At 41.4% G+C, this 23,282-nt stretch overlaps 1 protein-coding gene across 2 annotated transcripts in view; it reads left to right on the top strand.

The window, feature by feature from the left end:
* THADA (THADA armadillo repeat containing) overlaps nucleotides 1-23,282 on the top strand; it is a 930,763-nt gene that overhangs the window by 244,166 nt on the left and 663,315 nt on the right. For both annotated transcript variants that reach the window (XM_077485673.1, XM_077485674.1), the window contains exon 24: nucleotides 16,705-16,827. In XM_077485673.1, the coding sequence (XP_077341799.1) occupies nucleotides 16,705-16,827 (123 nt within the window). The remainder of the gene's footprint in view (nucleotides 1-16,704; nucleotides 16,828-23,282) is intronic.

Below are 23,282 nucleotides of genomic sequence, written 5' to 3' on the forward strand. Positions count from 1 at the left end.
GAATTTGTAAAAGGACAGTAGGAAGGCAATGAAAGTTCAGAGAAAGCCAAGGATTTACAGAAAATGTCAGAAAGTACATAAATATAAACCTGCACACTAATACCAGATACCTAAAAGAGATTCCAGCATCGAAATAGCTTCTGTCCATCTGTTGGCAAACTTATGTATAAAAGTGATACATTCATTCACTTCTGATGCCCACAGCGAGGTGCTGATAAGTAATTATAAAACATCATGCTCTTGTTTTGTGAGACGCCATTTAGCTTTCCATCCTCTTTGCCAGAGATAAAACACAAAAGACGTTTGGTTGTGTTAAACAAAGGTTTATTGTTTCAGTTAAAACATACTTTTCTGGCTTCAAAACAGAATCCTATCCAAGAGTGTCTAGATTGCAATTCTAGGTACCATAAAACTGGAATTCTCCAAGGTCGAGAGCTTTTCTCACCACTGTTACCCTTGTTCTGACAACATGTAACAATGATATTCGAAGTCAGCTTGCAATATTGGGTTTTTTGTTTTTTTTAACTATTATATAAACTTTTTATCATGATAGTCCATGAACCACAGTCAAACTCATTTTCCGCTTCAAGGCTCCATATTAAGCTTGACAGCACAGGAGATTCCAAATATATATTGAATTCCCCATTTTATTTGACTGCAGAATGTTTAGAAATAATTAAAGTGATACTAAACAGAGAAGTTAAAGCAGAAGTAAACACTTGCGACAGACCCAAGCGGGACAGGAGCTTTTGTAGGAGACTATGGGCTTGCCTCCTACCTGCTGATTATGGCCCATAGAGAGGAGATAATTTTCTAATGATGGACAACATGGTAATGGATGCTGAGAGAGAAGCTTGGATTACTTCTCTGAATAAGGACAATAAAGCTTTCCTTCTGGAGTGGATGAAAAGGTGTAATATTAATCTTTTACAGGTTAATGGTCAAAGGGAGTATGGTGGCCCTCCTACAGACTGGGTTGGAGAGGCTCCTTTAATCTCACTCGAGATCTATTAATTCCACCTTTTCAGACTACTGGAACACTGTACACGTTTGTATCATAGACTGTTGTAGGCTGTTGCTGGCCAGTCTGAGGTGGTTTACTGTTTATTATGTGTCCCTCCCATTGTGTGCCTCCTAAGTGTGAATTCCCATTGTTAATTGAGTCACTTATTGTTTTGTATTGTCTGTTGGCTAATTTGGCTAACTTTTGGAGGTCCCTACATGATGGGATTAGTCTGGTGTCAACTCTACCTTGTTAATCTAACCTCTGTGTGATGTTTTGGTTAATATTTGGTTTTATTGCTCATGTGGTGACTGACCTATTTTTGAATTGTATAAGAACCTGTAGTTCTGTTCATAAAACAGTCATTCCTTTGGTTTTACACCAACATTTTTCTGTGTACGATGCTTGGGCTGTCGCCACCCGCATGTGACAAGGGTAGCAGGGGTACAGTGCAGCCCTCTGTTCCATCTAGTTAAAACAGGATAACCAAAATCAATGCATTAAGTTTAGCTTTTGCAAACAAAACAGCTGAAGAAAGATATGCAGGGTCTAGGAGGGACAGGGTAGTCATCGCAGGGTAAGCAGCTAGGCATTTGCATCCTCCGGATTGGGAGGTTGGGGCGCTTCTGGGCCTCATGAAGGATACGGTCACAATCCCGGTAATTGAGGAATCTCACTAGGAAAGGCCTCGGTGGGGACCCTAGGAGCCCTTTCTACCTCATACAGCTGTACACATAAGTTTACATACCCTGGCAGAGTTTATGATTTCTTGGCCGTTTTTGCAAAAGTTTTGTTTCCTCACAACTTGGAATTAACATGGATTGTTTGAGGATTTGCATAATGTAATTTACAGAACCTGCCCACATCTTTGAAGATGATTTTTTTTTATTTTTTTTATTGTGACGCAAACAACAAATAGGACAAAATGGCAAAAAAAGTCAATGTGCATAACTATTCATCCCCTAAAGTCAATACTTTTTAGAGCCAGGTTTTATGGCTATCACAGCTCCAAGTCGCTTTGGATAAGTCTCTATGAGCGTGCCACATCTCACCACTGGGATTTGTGCCTATTTCTCTTTGTAAAACTGCTCTAGCTCCTTCAAGTTGGATGGTTTGCACTTGTGAACAGCAATCTTTAAGTCTGACCACAGATTTTCTATTGGATTGAGGTCTGGGCTTTGACTAGGCCATTCCAACACATTTACATGTTTCCCCTTTAAACCACTCAATTGTTACTTTAGCAGTGTGGGGTCATTATCCTGCTGGAAGGTAAACCTCCGTCCTAGCCTCAAATCACACACAGAGCGGTACAGGTTTTGCTAAAAAATATCCCTGTATTTAGCACAATCCATCTTTTCCACAACGCTGACAAGTTTCCCAGTATCAACTGCTGAAAAACTTCCCCACAGCATGATGCTACCACCACCATGTTTCAAGATTGTGTTCTTTGAGTGATGTGATGTGTTGGATTTGCGCCAGACAGCATTTTCTTTGGCCAAAAAGTTAGATTTTAGTCTCCTCAGACCAGAGTAAAAAACAGAGCCATACATTTTGGGAGACTCCCACATGCCTTTTCGCAAACTCAAAATTTGCTATTTTGTTTTTTGCTGAAAGTAATGGCTTTCTTCTGGCCACTCTTCCATAAAGCCCAACTATATGGAGCGTACAGCTTATTGTCATCCTATGTACAGATACTCCAGTCTCTGCTGTGGAACTCTGCATCTCCTCCAGGGTTACCTTATGTCTCTGTGCTGCCTCTCTGATTAATGCCCTCCTTGCGTGAGTTTTGGTGTGCAGCCATCTCTTGGCAGGTTTGCTGTTGTGCCATGTTCTTTCCATCTGGTTATGATAGATTTGATGGTGCTCCTAGGGATCATCAAAGATTTGGATATTTTTTTATAACCTAACCCTGACTTGTACTTCTCAACAACATTGAAGGCACTTGAAAAAAGATGGGCTGCATGGTCGAGTCACCAGAAGAAAGCCATTACTATGCAAATGCCACAAAGTATTCCACTTATAATTGTTTGGAGAGTTCTTTGGTCTTCATGGCAGTGTTTGGTTAGTGGTGCCTCTTGCTTAGATGTTGCAGCCTCTGGGGCCTTTCAAAAAGGTGTGTATATGTGATGTTTAGATTGCACACAGGTGGACTTCATTTCACTAATTATGTGACTTCTGAAAGTAATTGGTTGCACCAGAGCCATTTATTGGCTTCATAACAAAGGGGGTGAATACATATGCACATGCCAATTATCATTTTTTTGATTTCTTAAAAAAAAATTTTTTATGTATATATTTTTCTAATTTTACTTCACCAACTTAGACGATTGTGTTCTGATCCATCTTATATAATTCAGATTTAAAAAAAACATTGAACTAAAGGCTGTAATGTAACAAAATAGGCAGAAAGCCAAGGGAGTGAATACTTTTGCAAGGCACTGTATGAATAACCCAGAGTTTTCTTTCACCCTGGTTAGTGTTTGGCTGAAGCCATTTATTATCATTTAACTGTGTTTATTCTTTTTAAATCATTATTACAACAGATACTACCCAAATGACCCTGATCAAAAGTTTACGTACCCTGGGGATTTTGGCCTGATAACATGCACACAAGTTGACACAAAGGGGTTTAAATGGCTATTAAAGTGGTTGTAAACCCTCCCCCACAACTTTGTCCCATGTAAATCAGCATAAAAACCCTAATGAACACTGCTTGTAAATATTGTCTTACGTGCTTAGTATTGTTGTAATCCTTTTTGTTCTTTAGAAAAACGTCACTGAGCATGCCCAGATCTCCCCTGATTTACGGCACACTCTGTCTTATCTATATGTTATCAGGATTTCCTAGGGCACACAGCACTGAACTCCCAGGAGGCTGCATAATCACTCAGAGCTTCCTTCTACACACCTTGTGACCATGTGACATGACATACAGTGTAAACCAGGGAATGGGACAGCAGTACTGCAATCTTATCAGCTGTAGCTGATAGGACTCACACAGGCAAACACTAGGTAATCAGCACAAGTAAATACTATGAAATAAAACAAGTCAGCTATGAACAGGGAAGCAGGGTTGCCATAGAAATGTTGGATTGAAAAGGAGGCTTGGTTAACAAGTACAGGAAGTGCTCAATGTAAGGGCGGAAATACACTCCACTGTGGACTCAGAAAACAATAGTTAACCCCTGGAAACACGTTTTTTAAAGTTTCTTTAAACAGTAAGTAATATGTGATTTGGGCTGGATTACAGTGACTATAGTCTGATAATGACTTATTATAATGGACTAAATGAAAAGAAGCATCAGAGTTGGGAGAGTGTACTTCCTCTTTAAGTGCCCAGTGGTCAAGTGGGTAAACTTGTTCACAATTGTGTTCTCATTAGCGCCACCTACCATCATTTACAATTACTCAAGTTAGCATGTCTATACTTTGAGGGGAGCAGCTGTAATTAATCATTATATTCACACATTTAGTCCATAGCGTTTGGTTTTCATTTCTTATTCAGAAGGTCATTGACAACCTGCCATGGGGAATTGCAGAGTTCTTGAAAAAGAAAGGTCAACGCTGCAAATATTAACTCCTTGCATAAATTTAATGTAATTGTCAATAAAAGCCTTTGACAGTTACGCGATTCTTATAATTTTTCTTCAGTATACCATAGTAACATCTGAAAAAAAGATCTAAAAACACAGAAGCAGCAGACTGTGAAAATAATATGATTGTCATTCTCAAAACTTTTGGCCACGGCTAATAAATATATATATATATATATATATATATATATATATATATATATATATATACATACACATACACACACACACACACACACACACACACACACACACACACACAGTGCCAATTGTGTCCCATAAAAAAAATGGTTAGTTAGTGACATACTTTAGGAAAGTGGCAATAACTAGCAAACTGGCCTTTCCTATTACCTCAAGTAACTTTTTTGTGGCCAGACATCATTGATGTCCAGAACTGTAGTAGTGATTAACATGACATGACTCTTAACTAATCTGTCTACCTAAATCATTTTAGTTTCTTCATTTTTCTTTTTTTTAAGGACATATAGGGTTTTTTTTTTTGTGATCGCATGAATTGGTTCCCAATCATCACTGAGGAATAAGGTTGTGAGTGGTAACCTGGTCTGATAGCCAGCAGTCGAGGAGCATTGCACAAGGGAATGTTAATCTGCAGGAAGGCGAGGTGAATTACATTAATAGAATAAACTGTCCTATGCTACACACATAGATTACCATCTGAGATAAAAAAATAAAACAAATCAGAATAAATATAATAGTGACAGTCCAAAAAGTCCACACTTGTATGATAATGCATAAAATAACATGTAAAATGACACTCCAAATTCCCAATGTAGAGTGGTACTGTGCTTTCCAAGGGGGAAATGTTGCTTTAAGTTTCCCTCTCCAATGCTTGCTCACATAACCATGTCAAAGAGTTCATGACCGGGCTATAACCTAATTGTTAAATTTTGTGATGCCTCACTTAGTATATAAACATTGAATAGGAGTGGGTACCATCATCCTAATAGAATTTGAGAAGAGGAATGGGTTAACTAGAACCGAATGACAACTAGTCACATATTGCTGGGAGGGCATTGATCCCAGATCGGAGTAAAGTGCCAATCACAGCTGCTCTTTACCATGTGACCAGCTGTGTCCAGTCACAGCTGATCTCGGTGTAAACAGGATTAGCTGGTTATTGGAAATCTTCTCCTCATGCTGACACCGCGTGACGAGAGCCGGTAACCAGCAAATTAAGGGGGACATCTGCACTGATGATCAGTACAGCCCTAACAGTGCCTCATCAGTGCAGTTTCATCAACGCACATCAGTCTTTTTTCGTATATTTAGGAAAAATAAAAAACCCAGTAGCGAATAAATACCACCCAAAGTAAGCTCTGTCTAAAAAAATAAAAAGATAAAACCTTAAACCCTCCAGTAATTGGCATTGCTTTTTTTTTTTAACAATCAGGAGATTTGAGAAGGAATTGGTTAAACTGTGCAAAACCCCTTTTAACTAAAAGGCAGAATTTCGGATTACTAGAAAGAAATGGTAAAACAATTCAAGCACACACGCTCCCCAAAATCTTAATTTTAACTTAATTTTGTGCTCCTACAAGCTGAACCTCGGAGACTGTAATTGATGCCTCCATTGTTTCAAGTGCCAAGGATGATTTAATTTGTTTGCCATGCTGTGACTTGCCCTGGCACGGTGCTATGTATCATGGCATTGTATCTTAAACCAAGAAGGTGATGACATTAAGTGGAAGGGCAGGTATTTGTTTATACGGCAGGTTGAAGACTTTTATTTGCTTAGTTAACACTTTCTATTATATAACTGCATTAAATGGTATTTGCAGGTCCCGTTTCCTGTTCTGAAATGTTTCCTCTTGTTTGTTATTGAAAGCATTGAGGTTAAGGCTTAGTCATGTATGAATCTGGAGTAAAACAGTGGACTTTTACTATACATAATTTGCTCAGTGTGGATTATTGGGAATGGATTAAATAATTTGCATCAAGTCAATTTGACAAGGTTATAGTTTACAGGCATGCCCCACATCTTGCTCTTTACACTTTGCTATTGGGATAGGAATGTGGGAACCAACAAACTTTTTCAGGCTGTTAGGTGTTGGATGTCATGTTAGCTTTCCTTTTTTTGTAGGCAAGATAGACAAGTGTTGGATAGCTGCATTAACTATCTATAGCTCTGCATTTCAAAACAAGTTCTTTATACTATTAAAGGGATTGTAAAGGCATAAGTTTTTTTTTTATCTTAATGCATTCTATGCATCAAGATAAAAATCCTTCTGTGTGCAGCAGCCCCCCTCAGCCCCCCAATACTTACCTGAGGTCCCTCTCTTTCCAGCAATGTCTACGAGGATCTCCTTCCTGATCAGTTGAGAAACAGCAGCCGCGCCATTGGCTCCCGGTGCTGTCACTGAAAGTTAGCCAGCCAGTCAGGGGAGAGTGGGTGCGGGCCGGGTCAGGGCTCCGTGTCTGATGGAACACAGGGAGCTGTGACTCAGCTTGGGTGCCTCCATAGCAATCTGCTTGCTGTGGGGCCACTGAAAAGGAAGGCGGGGCCAGGAGAGTCGAAGAAGGACCTGAGAAGAAGAGGATGGGGGCTGCTCTGTGCAAATCCACTGCAACAGAGCAGCTAAATAAAACATGTTTGATATTTTTATAGGAAAAAGAAACTTGTCATTGGACTCACATAGGGGCATTATAGAAAAAAAAGACAGTTTTTAGCACAGTTTACCGCATTTTAGTACATAGTTTGCGTGTTAACACATCTAAAAGTAGATGTAAAAACTGAATTGTGAATATTTTGCCAAACTACTGTATTTAGAAAACAATTCCCATTTTATTTTTTTCACTTTTTTTTTTAATACTTTGTTGGTTTACTGAACAGTATGTCCATGTACAGCAGGGGAAGGCAACTCTCCAGCCATTTTGAAACTACAAATCTATTCGCCAATCCCATGAGACATTGCAAGACCCTGACTATCACAGGCATGGCTCCTAGAGGCAGAGGCATGTTGGGGTTTGTAGTTTCAAGACAGCTGGAGGGCCGAGGGTGCCTACCCATGGTGTACAGTATAGTATGCACTCAATACTTGGCTGGGGCTCCTTTTGCATGGAGGCGATCAGCCTGTGGCACTGCTGAGGCATCATGGAAGCCCAGGTTGCTTTGATAGCGGTCTTCTGCTCTCCTACATTGTTGGGTCTGGTATCTCTCATCTTCCCCTTGACAATACCCCACAGATTCTCTATGGGGTTTAGGTCAGGCAAGTTTGCTGGTCAGTCAAGCACAGTTGATACCATGATCATTAAACCAGGTATTGGTACTTTTGGCAGTGTGGACAGGTGCCAAGTCCTGCTGGCAAATAAAATCAGCATCTGCATAAAGCTGGTTAGCAGAGTGAAGCTTGAAGTGCTCTAGAATTTGCTGGTAGAGGGCTGCAGACTCTGGCTTGATTTCCAAATTAAATGCAAAATGTACTTTTATCCGTAAAGAGGACTTTGAACCACTGAGCAACAGTCCCGTCCTTTTTCTCCTTAGCCCAGGTAAGATGCTTCTGACATTGGTTCAGGAGTGGCTTGACACAAGGAATGTGACAGTTTTAGCTTATGTCCTGGATACGTAAGTGTGTGGTAGTTCTTGAAGCACTTACTCCAGCCAAAGTCCTCTTCTTTTGAATCTCCCCCAAATTCTTGAATGGCCTTTACTTCACAATCCTCTCAGGGCAGTGTTAACCCTGTTGCTCGTGCACCTTTTTTTCTACTACACTTTTTCCTTCCACTCAACTTTCCATTAATATGTTTGGATACAGCACTCTGTGAACAGCCAGCTTCTTGAGCACTGATCTTTTGTGACTTAACCTTATGTGTCAATGACTGTCTTCTGGACAACTGTCAAGTCAGCAGTCCTCCCAATGTGATTGTGTAACCAGAATGAGAGACCATTTAAAGGCTCAGGAACCCTTTAAAGGTGTTTTGGGTTAATTGGCTGATTAGATTGTGACCCCATGAGTCTACAATATTGAACTTTTTCACAAAATTCACATTTTCTGAGATACCGAATTTTGGGTTTTCACTAGCTGCAAGCCATAATAATCAAAATTAAAAGAAAGAAATGCTTGAAATAGATCACTCTGTGTGTAATGAATATATATGAGTTTCACTTTTTGAATTGAATTACTGAAATAATGAAACTTTTTAATGATGTTGTAATTTTTTGAGATTCTGCGAGCATAATTCCAGTGTACCCCGATGGCTGCTTTCATACTTTACAGAAGTCTGTTATATTTTGATGTAATGTTTGCGTTATCTTGTACTTTGTTTCTACCCCAATAAGCAAATTGAACACTAATGCTACAAAACCCTAACATACTTTGTAAAATATGTGCAATACAATACAACATTTTTACTAGACTACAGCGTGAATCCAGTCTAGAACAATATTAATATAGGAATTATGTCCTAAATGCTTGAAGAGCCAGTGAACATTTTTTGGTAAAGGCTCTGTTTCTCTAGCTGCCTCCTTATATTTAGTATAAAGGAAAAGACATTACATTTCAACCATTTCTTTTCAGAGGACCCCATTATCTGAATCTGAAAAATTACTCTACCATATGTATGTCCATTTTATTAAAAAATAAAAAAAGTCCTTGACGTTATATTTTACCTAAACATGTTAAGCAATACGTCTGTCATTTTTATTTTATTTTGTCAAATTATTTTGAACAGAGGTATTGTTTTATTTAGTATCCTGCAGGAAAGTGAACGCCTTGTTTGATTGAACCCAGCTTTCCTAGAGAATTGCCCCATATTTGGCTTTAGCCACCTTGCTCTTAACCCTTACCAGGTTCTGAGCCCATGAGAATAAAAAGCATTCCCTGCGCCAAAATACTACCTTCACCCTGGGGATGGTGTAATAATGTACTGAGAGTTTGCTGTGCTTTCTACATATCTTTTGGCGAATTCCAAGTGAGATGTGAGTTTTTTCTTTCTTTTTATTGCTCTTCCATAAACTACACTAGTTTTAAACAGTCTTTGGGAGAGGCTTGTTCCATTAATATTTTTATTTTTTATCTCAGCTGAGAATCTCTGCAACTGTTACATAGCTACTGTTGGTCTCTTAAAGCAGAGTTCCACTCAAAAGTGGAAAGTCCGATTGTTTGCTCCCCAACCCTTTCTGGTGCCACATTTGGCACATTTTTTTTTGGGGGGGGGGGGGGCGGTGGTTACTTGTTTTTAACAGGTACCCATCCCCGCTTCTAGGAGACCTGGCTATGGCAAGGTCCTCCGGAAGTTCGGCCCCCTCCTCCTTCCTTCACACATGCTCAGTAGGGAACCAGCTGTGAAGTCAAAAGGCTTCTCTTCCGGTTTCCCTTACCACGAGTGGAGGTGGCAGCGCCCGAGAGCCAAATGGAAAGTTGGCTGGGGTGCCGACATTGCGGGATCCCTGGACAGGTGTCCCTTTTTTTTTTCTCCCTTCCCACTTCCTTCTAGGAATTATTTTGTTTTATGCAAATTCCATGTTCTGGTTTAATTATATCTTTCAAATTCTCTCACATATTTGATTTTAAGTGAGGGTTCTGTTAGACACTATTTGAATATACTCCTTTATTATAATTGTTATGTGCATACCTGCCTTATATGCATGTGCGCCTGTGCTTTCCTGCCATGCGGACTATGTTTATTGTACTGACATACAGATGTTAAAATAAAGTTCTTTAGTTTGTAAAAAAAAAAAAAAAGTCAGCAACTACAGTACTCCTACGATGGAACTCCTCTTTTTAAGCCAGCCATAGAACAATAGATGTATTTTCGGGCTGAATGTACACAAGTTGATTGATCAAATTGGGTACCACCAGGCTGTGATTATTGCGGCTGTTATAGCCACTTCCAATCATCACTGTGTTCTCCTGGTTGGGATGGCTGGAACAGCAAGGAGAGCAGTAATTAGCACAGTAGTGACATCATCAAATCTCAACCGAGATCTCATGAGAGCCATCAGTGCCTTGGAGCTCACACTGCAGATATACAGCTATGGGGCTGTAGACTTAGGAGTGTCAAGGTACCTTTACATAACGGGAAGTGTACTGCTATTTTCCTAGAAGAATTCCAGACAAAAGGTCAATTGTTTGGTGTGGTACTCGGGCAAAATCTACATTTCTTAATGCTCTATAATACAAGACAAATGTTCACTTTTGAGTTTCGTTCAACTTAAAATCCATTTTGTGCTGTAACACCAGATAACGCTGTCGTTTTTGTAATGCAGTTGATGGAACATTATTCGAGACAGAATGGTTGGCTTGTATAGTCCGGTCTGCTTGGCTAGAAATAGGTCAGCTCATCCTTATCTGAGCTCTCACATACAATCTCTACAGTCAAGTCTTTTTTTTTTTAATAAGTCGAATGACTTTCAAACAAAGCAGCTTTTGTTCACGTAAATGTTTGAACAAATTAAAAACAAAAGGACATCTTATCTTAAAGGATTTTAAGCACTGAATGTGTCACGTACTCCTTTACTGTATTAAAATGACAGATATGATTTGACTTATGAAGATGACTTCTATAAAGGTCTTTCATGGCTTTATATTGATTTTCTCTTGCATTTTTAAAAGATATATTGATATTAATATTACATCATTTTTGCAAAGTCGTTATTTATTGCTAATATTTATCCAAATGGGAAGCCATCTTCGTCCCATTCAGGGATCTATGAATGGTGACCAATAGCAAGCAGCATATTAGTATGACATATAAATTACATTTACTAAATAGGTAATGATTATTTAAAATGTAATTATATAGCTGGCTATAATCCTTGGTTATAATAAAGTGGTTGTAAGGAAGGTTTTTTTTTTTATCTTCATGCATTCTATTAGGGTTGCACAAATACCAAGCATTTGTACGATGATTGGTGCTGCGGTGGGGGGGTGGAGTTATAAACGCCGATCCCCCTGTACAGATTTCAATAAAGCAGCTGACAGCCGCTTCTCCTCCTCTCACAAGACCTCCCCCCACCGCAACTTTTAGCTGCTTTACTGATATCTCATGGCACCATTGGCTCCCGCTGTTGTTAGTGAGCCAATGAGAAGAGTGAGGGGGCAGGGCCAAATTGTGGCTCCATGTCTGAATGGACACATAGGAGCGCCGGTGAGGCACCTGAGAAAAGGAGGATCTGGGTTGCTCTGTGCAAAACCACTGCAACAGAGCAGGTAATTATAACATGTTATTTTCAAATAAAAAAAATGAGACTTGAGTATCTCTTTAACCTCTTGCCGCCCAGCCACCATCATTATACTGCAGCAGGTCGGCTCTCCTGCGCAAACCGCCGTAGGTGTAGGTCGGTCTGTGCTAGGAGGATAGTGGACAGGCGCCAGCTGCGGGAGCATGCTTGCGGGTCACGCAGACTCGATGTCTGCCAGCGACCTACGATGGCGGTGTACTGAGGCAGAACGGGGAACTGCCTATGTAAACAAGGCAGATTCCTGTTCTGAGAGCGGACATCTCAGAGATCTTCTGTTCCCAGTGATCGGGGACAGTGATCTCTGTCATGTCCCAGTGAGCCCATCTCCCCTACAGTTAGAACACACCCAGGGACCACCCTTAACACCTTGATTGCCCCCTTCCCTGCCAGTGTCATTGTTACGTTGATCAGTGCATTTTTATAGCACTGATCAATGTAATAATGTCACTGGTCCCCAAAAAGTTTAATTTGGGGTCAGACTTGTTTGACGCAATGTCACAGTCTCGCTAAAAATAGCAGCTCGCCGCCATTACTAGTAAAAACAATAAAAAAAAATAAAAGTCCCTAAATCTATCCCGTAGTTTGTAGACACGTTTACTTTTGGACAAGCCAATCAATATACGCCTATATATATCGGCCTAAACTGATAAATACATTTTTTTTTCTAATCGTCTGTCTTTTTAAATAGAAACCCCAGAGGTGATCAAATGCCACCAAAAGAAAGCTCTATTTGTGGGGTAAAAAAGAAAGTCAATTTTGTTTGGGTACAGCATCGTAAAACCACACAATTGTCAGCTAAAGCTTAAGGGGGCAAATCCTTCCAGGGCTGAAGTGGTTAAAGTCCAACGCCAGCCTTTTTTTTTTCGTTAGAAAGTTGAAAGTTTAGAACTTCTGGAAATTTTTTTGTAATTTCTGTGTCTCCATTGGGGAAAAATCAAGCAATTAAATAAGGTCTTTTGTTTGTCATATAATAGCATTGCAACTTTTTGGAACAATGGAAGAACTACCAGGGTTGTGAAGGTTGCACTTGCGACATGGGGAGCCCTAAGAGGTGGGAAGGGGGCTGCTGCAGAACACATAAAAGGGTTCCGCTGCAATATAAGGTTGGCTTCACACTGCTTTCTTGCGACCTTTGTGATTTGACATTGCAGTCCTTAGCAATCAAATGGCACCAAGGGCAGGAGTAAAAGGCCTCAGGATTGATGGAAAGGGCCCTGGTGGTTAGGGGAACCATTCATAATTTCTTTCACCGGGGCCCTCGAGGTTCTGGTTATGACACCTGTCCCATTGTTTGATGTAAAATACCTGATTGATCATGCCTGTGCCTGTGTCCCCCTGTGTGTGCTGACCACGCTAATCATGGAGGCTAATCCATGATACCGTCAGTTTGCATACCTCAATCATCCCGCAGTCTTCCCACTCTCCTCCCCCCTGCTTATCTGTCAGTTCTGAATCCTGTTTGTGAGCGTGATCTCCTGCTTGCTCCTCCCTGTGACTTGAAAATTTCATTCATAAGTAACTGCCATCCCCTCTGCTTTATCAAGACCTAAAGTGCTATGTGACAGTTTTTTTTTATTTTTTTTACAATTTTAATCCTGATCATGTGACCTTCCTCTGCTGGCTGGCAGACGTTAGAGGGTTATGTTAGCCCCTCCCTCCACATTCCTTTAGATCGAGGAAGGAGAGCAGAGGTACCTGGCTGATCCTGCCTGGCTATGCCCTCCCCCCTGTAAACTGACCACGGTATATTATGGCTGCTGAGCCCTGACACCGTGGTCAGTTTACATGCCTCTGTCATCTGCAGTCCTCCTTTGTCCTCTCCCCCCCCCTCCCTGCCTGTCTTCTCGTGTCAGTGTCTGCCCCCTCCACTCCTGCTGCTCTCATATCTAATATAAAATCCTCCCCTTCCCTCTGTAATTTAACAATAAGTTTCCCTGTGCCTGTGTTATGAAAAAATATACTCTCTCTCACCTATCTTCCCTCCTCCTGGGCTGACGTCAGAGGAAGTGCTCGGCCCATGCCCACTGGAGCTGTCATCCAGGCAGCGGAGGGAACTGAGGAATCGCGTGAGTGCCGGGCGCTGCTGTGATATAGGTACAGATCAGAGCATTTTTATTTATTTTTTTTATATATAACACAGGCACAGCACAGGGACACTTATTGTTATATTACACAGGATGATTTTATATCAGAGGCTTAACAACCATTTTAAGTAATTCCAGCTCCCAAAATGTTGAGCCCATAGCCACATGAGCAGCACAAACTGAATCAAGCTCCCAAAGAGGAAATTTCTCTTTTGTGTCACGATGACAGCCCTAAAACACCAGCACAAGCAACGGGGGGGGGGGGGGGGGGTCATATCGAAACTAAGGCACATTACAAAAACTCTACCATCTGTACAAGAAAAGGTTGTTTGTTTGTTTGTTTGTTTTTATTTTATTTATTTTTTTACTGTCTCTGTACCCCATTGAAGATATTCCCATTCCTTTCTATTTCACTGAACGCTGATATTCGGACAGGAAGTGAGGGGAAGACAACAAGAATGTAGACAGAGGTATTCTAATGCTGCGTACACACGATCGTAATTTTGGTCGGAAAAAGCTCTGATAGTTTTCCCAACGGGATTTTGCTCAAGCTGTCTTGCATACACACGGTCACACCAAATTCCAACCGTCAAGAATGCGGTGACATACAACACATACGACGGGACTAGAAAAAGGAAGTTCAATACCCAGTAGCCAATAGTATCCATCTTGTAGTTGAATCTGAGCATGCGTTCGTTTTTGCTCATCAGAATTGCATACACACGATAGCAATTTCCGACATGCTCTCAAATTTTTGGTGGCGGGAATTCGGCCACCTAAATTCTGATGGAGCATACACACGGTCGCATTTTCTGCTGAAAAGCTCTCATCGCTCTTTTGTTGGCCAAAATTCCGATCGTTTGTACGCGGCATAAGGCTTCATGGACATGGGACTTATTCAACCTCTACTGAATGATTTAACTTGACAGCTAGAAACCGGCATCTAAAAACGGCCGTTTAGCCACATTTACATGCAGCGTTTGCGTCTAGAAGTGTTTGAAAATTTTTCATTTTTTTCAAAATAGCCAAAAAGGAAAAATGCCTAGAAACGAAACACGGCTAAATGTGAGTGTAGCACTAACCCCCGAAGGAGCTGCTGGTTATTTTTGGGCTTACCGTTACCCTCCTTTCTCCTTGTTGCACATCTAGGGGATATCCCATGGTAGATGGCCCAGTAACTTGAGACTGACAATAGATCCACTTGAATGGATTTTATTTGCAAAACTCAGACAATTGAACAGTCTTTCAACTTGGGATCAGAGGGTTGGAAAAGGAAGTTCAGGTACTCTTACTGTCAAAGTCCAAAAACATTAAAGAACTTGCTTACTTTCACTGCATCCAGAGAATAGCCATTTACAGCTGGATGATCACTCAAGTTGCACAGTCCCTCTCACAAGGCCTAGCAGCCAACTCGGTGCTTACTTCAGGAACAATGTCTTTGCCACAGACGTTGTTGCAGAACATGTAGGGAAACTAAATTTGAAACACTTGTAGGATACCTGGATCTTTCAGTCTGCTTGGCGATATCTACAAGACCAGATTCTCTCGGTTACTTCAGCCCTTCCAGGCTCTTGTTAAGATAACCAATCCATACGTGGTGTTCTTCTAAAGAGTCCTCTGGAATGCTCGAAGTACACTGGGTCTCTCCCGAACCGGAGACGGCACCCAACCACCTCAAAATCCTCCTTTAGTTTCCTTGCCTTGGGCTAGCCAGCTCCAAGATATTAAAGTCGGGGGGATCTGCACCCCAGGCCATAGTCTTCCTGGGGGCTGGTCAGGAGGACCACAACCATGTAATCAGCACATCATACTGGACCGGAACCCCGAACTACGTGACATCCTCATCTTATGTTCCCTCTCCCAGAAGCACAGCGAGAGCACCCCTCCCACTGGGCTGGCTCCAAGAGAGAGTAACCCTGACCAGACCATAGTTCCATGCCTGCCAGAAGAGACCGTGCCCCCTGTGGGCAGGCTGAACATCTCACAGTCCAGTCAGACTGATGCTGAGGCCCAATTTAGATAATTACACCCAAACCAAACTGCAGTTTAGGTAACTTTAATTTTAGAAAAAGCGCATAGCGCGTGCTCTTCAGGACCCGCCGCTACACGAGTTACTGCGTTTAGCTGCATTTGGCTTTTGAGCACAGCTTCTGAACATTTTTTTGGGGTTCCAAAAAAAGCCTCTAAACACAACTGCCTAGAAACTACTATAAACTAACCTGATTAGATAAGTTCGATGAGGGTTCAGGAGCAGTTGAAAAAAATGCCCAACTGCTTCGTAACGTCCGTTTACCAGCAGCAGTGTACATGAGGCCTAACCCTTTCCCACTCTATCTAAAGCAATTTAGTTGCCTTTTATATTCCCACCATCAACTGGTAAAGTCCAGGTAAAATGTCAGATGCGAGTCATTATAGGAGTGCCTAGACATGCTGGTGAAATGTGAAAGAAGAGAAAAGCAGGGTTGATTGAAATTTCCTATCTTCAACTTATGTTTCCTGCACTGGGAGTGGGTCATCGTAATGTTCATGCATGTGTCAGGATGTGATGTTGAGACCCTATAGAGAGATTTATTAGTTTTTGAAAATGTATTTCCATGGTGTGGAAGATGCATAAAATATGGGACAACTACTGAACCAAGAACTAACCACATTGAAAAATAGATTTTAGTAGCAAGTAGTTAAATATGATTTTTTTTTTTTTATGTAATTCTTTAAATAATGTAATACATTTTTTAATTTGGAATCCTTTATATAACTGCACCCATTAAGACTGCATGGATAATACTCTCTACTTTTTTTTTCTCTCTCTCTCTCTCTCCGCAGGCTCTGTTGGCATCAGAACCCAAGAACAGTAAAGCATGTCTCCTGAAGATGACTATGAAAGAATTAATAAACTTGGCTATGCCTTCGGGTGACCTGTCTGGAAATAACAGCACAATCCCGCAGGTGACAGTGATATTAAACAGGCTAAGCAGCCACAGCAGACCTCTTTCAACAAAGGACATTATATTTAACTTTACAGCTTTTACCACAGTTGCTGACAATCCAGTGCAAAATCACAGAGCAACAGAAAAACCCTTTCCTTCAAGTCAGTGCATCAGGTCCAGAAATGACAGAAAAATTAATTTTTACACCAGCGCCATCCAACTGGCAGGGCCTAGTGCGGATGTGGTCCACAGAGGGTGTAGTGTAATTTCTGGCTTGTGTGATTTTGTACTGTATGACCTCACTTTTCGTTTAATAGGATCCAGCTAAAACCCTGCATTGACTGGACAGAACCAGTTCTAATGTGCTGTGTAGTCATCTTGCTTTCTGATGCATTCATACATTTCGGAGAGAAGTATTAAAACGGCCACCATGATATTTTTCTCTGAGCTGTTTTTATAGTTCTGTCAAAACACACAAGGAATACAAGTTATTACCATTTTTTAGCAGCAACTTAGGAACTCATTAAGGACTAAAAACTTCTCTTTAGCTTGCGTCGATATTCTGTGACCCATTGTTAGATGTTGGCCAACAACCCATGCCCAAACTTTCTTAGGGTAAGAGGCTATCATCTTGTACTGATTTTTCAGGGCACATTGCTCCTACCTCCCACCTGCACACTGCAGCTCCCCCACCTCTCTATAGGAAAACACTAGTGTGGGAGTTGTTTGACCGGTATAGAGTTTTGTTTTGCCAAGTGATTACTTCTTAAGTTGATTATTGGGCTGTTTGATTTAAATTACTGTATTTATCTGCATATAACACACACTTTTTCATCCTTAAAAAAATCGGATGCAAAGCGTTTGTGCGTGTTTTATGCCAATACTTCAATTTGGGCTGCCTCGGAGGGGGCGGAATGAGCATCATCAGATTATATACAGCGAGAATCACCTGTTTACTAGGCAGCCTCTGTAGTAGGAAGTCCCGCCTCCTGGGCTGGTATTGGCTGACTTTTCTGTCTATCATAGAAGCCTGTCAAGGAGGCGGAACTTTGTATTAAAGAGGCCACTGAGTAAACGGGAGATTCTCGCTGTATGTAATATGACCTTGCATATCCTGTCTGTCCTCCCTGTCCCCTCCGAGGCAGCAGTAATCTGAGGTGAGGCTGCATATGGGCACTGATCAGGCTGCATTGATGGCACCTTTGAGGCTGCAGATGGGCACTGATCAGGCTGCATTGTTGGCACCTGTGAGGCTGCAGATGAGCAGTGATCAGGTGGCATTGTTGGCACCTGTGAGGTGGCAGATGGGCATAAAATCAGGCTGCGTTGATGGACAATTGTGAGGCTGCAGATGGGCATTGATCAAGCTACATTGATGGGCAATTGTGCGGCTACATATGGGCACTAATAAGGCTTATTTTGCTTTAAACCAATTTATTTAAAAAAAAATTTTAAGTTTTCTTCCTGAAACTTCCCTCTTAAAATAAAGCTGCGTTATACGCCGATTAAATACGGCATATAACACGCACCTATATGGTGTGTGAATCATTCTTGTGTTTTGGCCCCTTAAAGTATTTCCTGTTTAGCAGCCAAAATGGGATAACACCTGACAATACATCTGCCAGAATCCCATAGAGGAGAACCCATGCTCACTGAGAGCAAGCAGTGAACTTTCTGCAGAGCTCCATCTTAACCCCAGCTAAGGCCGCGTACACACGGGCGGACTGTATGGCCTACTTAGTCCGTCATACAATCCGACGGACAGTCCGTCATACTTTCGAATGAACGGACTTGACCACACGGATGCACAAACAGTCCGTCGAAAGCTTGCGCGATGACGTGTACAGCACGTACGACGGGACTAGAAATAGGAAGTCCAATACACAGCAATGCACCCTTCCGCCGTGTAAATCCTTTCTGAGCATGCGCCTTTCTTAGTCCGTCGAACTAGCCTACTGACGAGCGGATTGTCCGCTGAAACCAAAGTATGACGGGCAGAATTTCGAAAAATCCGAAATACTTAGTACGCCAGACTGCACGCTGAAAAAGTCCGCTGAAGCCCACACACGAACGGACTGTCCGCTGAAATGTGTTTTGACGGACTAAGTAGGCCATACAGTCCGCCCGTGTGTACGCGGCCTAAGTCAGACCTAAAACATTGCAATCAGTAAAGAGGTTTTCCCTTTTCTATCCCATGGATGAAAAGTTTGTTAAGACGTGGAGCATGCCAGCCGTAGATGCAGCAGTCTCTTCCTTAAACAAGAACTTTACCTGTCCGGTAGATAACGCACGGAGCTTGAAAGACTCTGTTGACAAGAAATTTTAGTCATTATTAAAAGCTTCCTTTTCTTTGGCCAAGTCAGCTATTTATCCAGCTGTTGCAGTAATTGGTATCTGCCAGTCCGTAAAGGATCAGATCAGACGGCCTGACAGGCCTTACCAGGAGGATGATCTGCCTGAAAATACGGCAGATATTCCTCGAGCGCTGTGTTTTGCTGTTGATGCCTTAAAGGATTAAATACAGCAGGTTTCTAGTGATCATTTGGACAAATATATCCAAAAGATTTCCGGAGGGAAGAGTTCTCTACTTTCTGTGAAGAAAAGCACCAGTCATTTAAAACCTCAGGGACTGCTTCCTCAAATGTCTTAGCGCCAAGGCAGTTCCGCCACCAACAAGGCACTAGGGCAAACGGCAAGCTCCAAGGCCAGGGTCAGAAAAAGCCCTGGGTCCAAAATTCTTCTAAACCCAAGCCCTCCTTTTGAGGGGACCTCCCCACTCCATCGGGTGGAGGGGAAGGCTGCTGAACACTTCCATGTCTGCCTGATCTACTGTCTCAAGCTTCTATATTCTATCCCAATTAACAGTCTCTAAAATTTAATGGCATGGCAACTGAAGCCAGGGTGTTAAAGGACCATGGTACCTTGGGAGCAGTGGTGTCTACCCTAGTGAATGCTAGAAAAGCTGTCACTAGGAAGATCTATCATAAGGTCTGGTATACTTATATTACTTGGTGTGAAGCCAAAAAATTGCATCCTCTGAAATTTGTGATTGGGAGAATTCTCTCTTTTTTACAGTCAGCTGTGGAAATCAAATTGGCTTTGAGTACAATCAGAGGTCAAGTTTCGGCCCCATCAGTAAACACCTTTAGCCTCCCATTTACTGGACTGAACCTTTATGCAGGGGTAACTCGCTTCCCCCCATTAGGTCAACTATGTGTTCTTGGGACTTGAACTTGGTGCTGTCTGTGTTACAAAAACAACCATTTGAACCTATCAAGAAAATTCCATTAGACTTGCTGCCACGCAAGCTAGCCTTCCTGATGGCCATCACCTCGGCTAGAAGGGTGTCAGAGTTCATCCTTTCCTGCAGGGAACTATACTTGATCCTTCGCCACGACAGGGTCATATTACGACCTGTTCCATTCTTTATGCCAAAAGTGGCGTCGGACTTTCATTTAAATCAGGACATTGTTTTGCCTTCTTTTTTCTCTCATCCTTGTTCGGCGAAAGAAAGGCGACTGCATTCTTTGGACATTGTCCGGGCAGTCAAGGTTTATTTGTCTAGATCTGTGGAGATCCAAGGGTCAGACTCCTTTTTTGTTTCACCAAAAGGACCCAAGAAGGGTCAGGCAGTTTCCAAAGCTTTCATTGCCAATTGGCTCCATCAGTTGGTCATTCAGGCCTATGGTCTGAAACGTAAAGCTTCTCCCTTTTAGTGTGAGAGCTCATTCTACCTGGGGTGTAGGGAACTCTTAAGGCGTCAGCATACCAAGACATTTTGTGGGAACAGTTTGGGGATGACCCCTTTCTGTTTCTACATAGCTGCGCACCAGTGCACAAAGCAAGGTTCATAAAGACATGGATGAGCGAGTTTTGGTGGAGGAACTTGACCTCAACCCCTTCTCGTCCACATTGGTGTCTAACCTCACAAATGCTCTTCTGGAAGAATGGTCAAACATTCCAATAGACACACTCCTAAACCTTGTGGACCGCCTTCCCAGAAGAGTTGAAGCTGTTATAGCTAAAAGGTTGGGCCAACTCAATATTGAACCCTACAGACTAAGACTGGGATGCCATTAAAGTTTGTGTGAATAAAATTGTAGGCGTCCCAATACATTTGGTAATATAGTGTATAACTAAAGACAAAACTTTCTAAAGTTTTGTATAGAGTGCTGAGGGATGAAAATGCTTGTCAGTTTTTTTTTTTTCTTTTTGTTGCTGTCTGTGCCTCTGTTAGGGAGATTCACCCTCTCTATCTCTACCTTGTCCTGTTTACCATTATCATCGAAAGTAAAAGAATATTTCAAATTATAGACCGTCCCCAGGAAAGTAATGGAGAGGAAATCTTCCAATGTGGACGCTGGTTCTGATGACCTGGGGGTCCCCAAGGAATTTCCTTAATTTGCACTTCCTGTTTGGCTATGAGACAGAAAGTGAAGGAAAATCTTTGCAATGGGACACAGATGGCGAAATAAAATCTCACGGGTTATAACCGTCCCTTACTCTGTCCAAAGTTCTACTTTAACTTCAGTTCATGCCAATTTTGAAAGTTTAAACTTAATTATTGTGTCATTCATTGCTCTTTTATATAAAAGCAATTTGTAATTCCATTTGACTGTCCCTATACACCTCAAAGTGGAACGCACAGCCTCATCATCATGCTAATCTATACAAGCATCTTGAAGCAAGATCTCCCTTTCTGTGGACCACAGCCAAAGCTAAAATATATTTCAGACTTTTATCACTGAGATTCCAAAGCTTTGTGATGTATATACTCTTGTGTATGTATGCTCTGAGCATGTTTGATCAGTTACTTCTACATCTGTTGTATTCTTTTCCAGTTCTCTCTCTCTTTTTTTTTTTTTTTTGGCGGCACAATCCTCTATTGAGACTTGTTTAAGATCTAGATAAATATCTGTCACGTTTTTTTTTTTTTTTTTTCTCTCTCTCGTTAAAAAAAAAAAAAAAAAAAACGGGAAAATTCCCAGAACCACCCGAGGCACTTTGGTTTGACTTTTAATGTGTCTGACAGCACTTTTGGGATTCAAGACTGATTTATGTTAATAAAATTAATGTATATTTTATGCTCGCAGGTGAAGTGGTATGTTAGATAATGATGAGGTTGGTCTAATAAGGCAGTAATAGATTATGAGTTGAAGGTGAGCTATTATTTATTAACAAGCTATGTGGCTGGGATCCAAGCTATGATTTAAGCAGGAAAAGATGCGCATATGTGCTTTTAACCAAAAACAGTTGCTGATTATGCAAGGTTCCTTGCGTACGCGGAGCATTTATTTGTTCTTACTTATATCTGTAGCATATTAATGCTTCTTCAGATGTCTAGAGGGAAACGTAATGTGTTTTTTTTAAATTATAACTTCGGGGTCTCAATTATATTAATTACAAATATGTCTAAACTTTGGTTTACATCTTTGCAAGATCCTAGTGTCAGGCTGACAGCACTGTGCAAAGCATACAGTACCTTGAAAAAGTATTCCTACCCTTTGAGATTTTCCACATTTTGCCATGTTGCAACCAAAAACGTAAAATGTATTTTATTGGGATTTTACAGATAGACCAACACAAAGTGGTGCATAATTGTGAAGTGGAAGGAAATTGATAAATGGTTTTCAAAATGTGTTTTACAAATATGTGAAAAGCATGGCATGTATTTGTATTCAGCCCCCGAGTCAGAATTTTGTAGAACTACCCTTTGCTGCAATTACAGCTGCAAGTCTTTTTTTGGGATGTCTCTACCAACTTTGCACATCTAGAGAGTGACATTTTTGCCCGTTCTTCGATGCAAAATAGCTCAAGCTCTGTCAGATTGGATGGGGAACGTCTGTGAATAGCAATTTTCAAGTCTTGCCACAGATTCTCAATTGGATTCAGGTCTGGACTTTGACTGGGCCATTTTAACACGTGAATATGCTTTGCTCTAAGCCATTTTATTGTAGCTCTGGCTATATGTTTAGGGACATTGCCCTGCTGGAAGGAAAAGCATCAAGATGTTGTGTTCAGGGTCGTATGCACTGTTAGTTTTCTGCCACACATAGCGCTTTCCTTTTAGGCCAACAAGTTCAATTTTGGTCTCATCTGACCAATGCACCTTCTTTCATATGTTTGCTGTGTCCCCCACATGGCTTCTCGCAAACTGGACTTCTTATGGCTTTCTTTCAGCAGTTACTTTCTTCTTACCACTCTTCCACAAAGGACAGATTTGTGGAGAGCACGACTAATAGTTGTCCTGTGAACAGATTCTTCCACCTGAGCTGTGGATCTCTGCAGCTCCTCCAGAGTTACCATGGGCCTCTTGGCTGCTTCTTTGATTAATGTTATCCCTGCCCAGCCTGTCAGTTTCGGTGGACAACCATGTCTTGGTAGGTTTGCAGTTGTGCCATACTCTTTCCATTTTGGGATGATGGATTGAACAGTGCTCCATGAGATGTTCAAAGCTTGGGATATTTTCTTATA

This window comes from Lithobates pipiens, unplaced genomic scaffold (assembly GCF_037356315.1).
Source record: "Lithobates pipiens isolate NorthernLeopardFrog02 unplaced genomic scaffold, aLitPip1_a1.2 Scaffold_18, whole genome shotgun sequence".
NCBI lineage: Eukaryota > Metazoa > Chordata > Amphibia > Anura > Ranidae > Lithobates > Lithobates pipiens.